This window comes from Pundamilia nyererei, unplaced genomic scaffold, assembly GCF_000239375.1.
Source record: "Pundamilia nyererei isolate P.nyererei 1_Seehausen unplaced genomic scaffold, PunNye1.0 scaffold00222, whole genome shotgun sequence".
NCBI lineage: Eukaryota > Metazoa > Chordata > Actinopteri > Cichliformes > Cichlidae > Pundamilia > Pundamilia nyererei.
The window spans coordinates 952,809-957,571 of record NW_005187623.1 but is presented as its reverse complement, the minus strand read 5'-3'; the positions used below and the strand labels follow the sequence as shown (position 1 = coordinate 957,571).

The 4,763-nt window shown below is 39.8% G+C and overlaps 1 protein-coding gene across 1 annotated transcript in view; it reads right to left on the bottom strand.

Annotated features, from left to right (window-relative positions):
• Nucleotides 1-4,763, bottom strand: part of LOC102212867 (NACHT, LRR and PYD domains-containing protein 12-like) — an 18,579-nt gene that overhangs the window by 5,627 nt on the left and 8,189 nt on the right. The window contains exon 6 of the mRNA XM_013914761.1: nucleotides 4,578-4,751. Coding sequence (XP_013770215.1) covers nucleotides 4,578-4,751 — 174 coding nt within the window. The remainder of the gene's footprint in view (nucleotides 1-4,577; nucleotides 4,752-4,763) is intronic.

Genomic DNA, 4,763 nt, shown 5'->3' with positions numbered 1-4,763 from the left:
TTTTTTTTTCTCTTTTTCTTTTTTCTCAACTGTGTTTTGTTTTGCTGTTCGTTTTGATGGTATGGTGCCAACTGTCCTGTACAGACCTATTTTTTGGACCACTGGGTTGTCTCATGTAACTGGCTTTAAGATTTGTTAAATGGGATTTTCTTCTGGATAAATCTGTACAATAACTTGGCTCGCGTGGTGTTATGGAGTTATGTAAAATAGTGTCGTGGAATATAACGGGTTGTCATAATGTTATTAAAAGGAAGAAAATCCTCACATACTTGAAGCAGAAAAAGACAGACATAGCCCTGATTCAAGAGACCCATCTCGATGAGGCGGAATCGTTAAAGCTTAAAAGAGATTGGGTGGTGCATGTCTATTTTAGTGCATTTTCTGCTAGAAAAAGAGGGGTGGTCATATTGATCACAAGAAACTTGGATTTTCAGGTTTTTAAGCATTATACAGATCAGACGGGTAGATGGGTGGTTTTGGATGCATGTTTACAGGGGCGGAAAATGACATTGGTCAGCATATATGCTCACAATTCTCCTCAGCCACAATTTTTTCATGAAGTCTGTACCATTGTGCGGACTATAGGTAATACAAATATTGTAATTGGGGGAGATTTTAACCGGGTCAGGGATGCATTGTTGGATAAATCCTCCCATACTGGACTAAGTAAATACCCAGTAAATGTTGCGGTGGACGTGATGTCAGAGGAACTGAGCCTGGTAGATATATGGAGACTTCTTCATCCTGAAGAAAAAGACTATACTTTTTTTTTCGCATCCTCACTCAACCTACTCCAGGATAGACTATTTCTTGGTGTCTCGTTCTCTGGTGAGTCAAACTATTGGTAATATTGCTGTATCGGATCATGCTCCCATTGACCTTGTTCTTTCTGGTGATGATAATATTAAACCGTCACCTAGGTGGCATTTGAATAACTCATTATTGAAGAATAAGGGTCACTGTGAATGTATAAGGGAAATGATAAAGGAGTTTTGGTTGGACAATGAGGGTTCTATTGACGATGTTGGAATGACCTGAGATGCTTTTAAGGCCTACTTGAGGAGGCGCCTTATCCACTATTGCTCCTTGATTAAAAAAGCTGAAAGGGACAAGCTGATGAAGCTGGAACAGGATATCAAGGAGCTGCTGCACCTAGAGAGGGATTTATGGAACAAATTAATTAAATTTAAATTTGAGATGAATAGTATACTGGAGAAAAAAGCGGAATATGCAATGTTTTGTCTAAATCAAAAGCATTTTGAACAAGGGGACAGAACAGGTAAAATGTTGGCACACAGGGTTAAGCAGATAAAATCTAGCAACCTTATACCATCTATTTTTGTTCCTAGTAATAATAATAAATTGACCACCAGTAAAAAAGAAATTAATGATGCTTTTACTAAATTCTATCAGTAGCTTTACACCTCTAATGGATTGGTGGAGGAACAGAGGCTGACAGATTTCTTTTCTTCTATTAAAATTCCCAGCCTGTCTGAAGACCAAAGAACTGTATTAGCAGGTAAGATTACACTAATTGAAGTTAAGCAGGCAATTGGCAGTCTTAGATTGGGCAAATCTCCAGGCAACAATGGATTTCAATCAGATTTTTATAAGGTGTTCGTGGGTGAATTAGCTCCAAGACTACTGTCGGTATATCAAGATGCGTTTCAAAGAGGGAGACTGCCATTTAGTATGCGATCGGCAGTGATCACGTTATTACATAAAAAAGGGAAAGACCCACAGCATTGTGGGAATTATCGCCCAATTTCATTAATTAACCCTTGTGCGTCCACGACGACCCCGAGCCGGGGCCAGGGTGTCCGAGTACCCCGGCCGGGGAGAGTTCGTTTGTGTTTTTTTTTTATTTTTTTGTCCGCGGGTCGGGGACATTACGGCGATCGGGGGTGTCCGAGTACCCCGGCCGGGGACATTACGGCGGAGCTCTGATGATGATGATGATGATTGTAATGTAACAGATTGTTTGATTAAAAATATATCTACACACACTGTCTTGCGCGTCCGTGTATTTGTGATTCAACCGCAACATAGTGTAGCGTTTTTGTAAAAACAATAATAACAATAACAATAATAATAATAATAATAATAATAACAGTAAAACACGGTCCATTTGTCATGATGCGTGGTGGGGCCCGCATGACCCCCACAGATCCAATGGCTACAGTTACTACCAATGGGATAATGTCACCCTCCTTTTCGTTAAGTCGGGGTACTAGACAAGGTTCACCCTTATCACCTCTCATTTTCGCCCTGTTTTTGGAGCCTTTAGCAATTGCATTACGTGAATGTAAGAAAATCAGGGGGGTGGATATGGGTCAAGAAGAACATAAAACTTTTTTGTATGCAGATGACATTTTACTGATCTCAAGTAACCCAGAACAGGCCGTTCCTGCAATTTCCTCAATTATTGATTCCTTTTCTGTAATCTCTGGCTACACCATAAATTGGTCTAAGTCGGAAGTTATGCCCATTTCTAAATTGTGTCCTCCAGTTATGAGGAGCTCATGGCAGTTCAAGTGGATGCCCGAGGGTTTGACTTACTTGGGGATTAAACTGACCCCTGGTTTAATGCAAGTAAACATCTCCCCAGTGATTCAAAGCATTCGTCCGCTGTTGCAGAATTGGGTTAAAATAAATCTGTCCCTTTTGGGCAGAATTAATTTGGTGAAGATGATTATTGCCCCTAAACTTCAGTACTTTCTTCATATGTTACCGATAGCAGTCCCACATAATTTGCTAAAGCTTTATAATACATATGTGGAGGGTTTTGTGTGGGCAGGCAAAAAGCCATCTTTTAATCGGTCCAAACTATATGCTGCTAAAGATAGTGGCGGGTTGGCATTGTCCAAGATGGTCTGGTATCACTATGCTTTCTCCCTCTCTCAGTTAGTTAAGATACATAATTCCTTTACGGAGAAGCCATCATGGGTTGCGATTGAGGAAAGTCTTGTGGCTCCTTTGTCTTTAGAGGCCTTCCTCACTCAGAAGGGAAGACCAGTACCATTTAAAGATCCAGTATTGGCTTTCATGCAAGAGACCTGGTTTAGAGCTCACTGATATACCAACATTAGCCCTTATCTTACCTCTACTGCCTCTATCTAGTATAATAAGAAAATATTAATTGGTAAGAAACCGGTCAGGTGGGAGGCTTGGGCTAGGACAGGTATCAATCAGGTGGGGGATTTATTTGGGCAGACTGGCATGAAACCGTTTGCAGAAATCAGACGAGAATTTAATCTGGATCCAAGGGAAATTTGGAGGTTTTTTCAAATAAGACACTGTATTAAAACCATTTTGAATAATAATCCAGACCCTCCATCTAGTATTCAGGAGATGTTTGCAGCTCCTGGCATTAATAGAATCAGGGCATCCAAATTCTATAGGATCTTCAGAGAGGCGCACTCTCCCAATTTGGGGGGACTGAGGCAGTGTTGAGAGAAGGATCTGGGTATCCAGATTTTAGAGGACAGTTGGAAGAAGCTGGTTTCATCATGGTATGTTTGCTCACCTGAAACACAGTCTCAACTTATCCAGTACAAGTTGCTTCACAGATATTACTGGACTCCCAGTAAATTAGTCAGGCTGAAGCTTGTGGATAATGACACCTGTTGGAAATGTCAGGAGGAAGCCGGGACTCTAGTTCATATGTTGTACACATGACGGAAAAATGATTATTTGTGGGACGTGATCATGAACTTGGTGAATGATATTTTTAAACTTAATCTTTCTAAATCTCCAGCTGTGTGTTTCCTGGGACTGTTACCTGACAACAATATCCTTTCAAAAAAACAGAGACTGTAGATGTGTCTGGCTTTCATAACAGGATGTAGGATAATACTGAGGCACTGGAAGTCATCCAGCCCCTGTTCTCACAGGGAATGGACTGAACAAATGTCTAAGATGGCATCATATGAACGGGTCATGTACAGAATTAAGGGTAGAGAAGATATTTTTGAGCAGGTCTGGGGTCCTTTTTTGTTGTACATCGACAATGTTTCATGTATCGTTGGTATTTTTGTTGTTGTTCTTTTACTTTGAAAGTCAGTAGAGGATAGAAATTGTCTAATGTCATCAGTGGTCAAGGTTATGTTTTGTTTTTAGGCACCCGGGTAGTTTGCCCCCATTGCTTTTGTTTTTGCTGATGTTTCCCAGGAGGCGGTTTATCTCTTTATTTCACCTGGCATTTTTTGTTTGTATGTTTGTTTTTGTTTTGTTTTTTGTTTGTTTGTCTTTAGTTATTGTTAGTCCTTATTTGTTGGTTGTTGTTAAGAAACGGACAGAGAACTGACAGTATGATTATTCCAGTTGTATATTTGTTAATGTTTCTGTCCATCCAAAATATGAATAAAAAAAAAACAACCAGAATTTAACACAGGATAAAGGGTAAGAGAAGGGGTAAGCACAGAAAGAACCTAACAAAATACAAGGAGAGAGAAAAACCAAGAATCCAATCAAATGTAAATAGAAGTTCACTTGATAACTCTATAAAGATTAGCTGTTTATGCAACAATTAAATTAAAATTTTAAATGATCATCTGTAGAAAAGTTTGAATCCTGACCTCAGAGTCTCCAGTTTACAATTTGGACTCTTCAGTCCAGAAGATAGAAGCTTCATTCCTAAATCTTGTAAGATGTTGTTACTGAGGTCCAGCTCTCTCAGGCGTGAGGATTGGGAGCTGAGAACTGAGGACAGAGCTTCACAGCTTCTCTGTGAGAGGTTACAGGTGCTAAGTCTGAAACACACA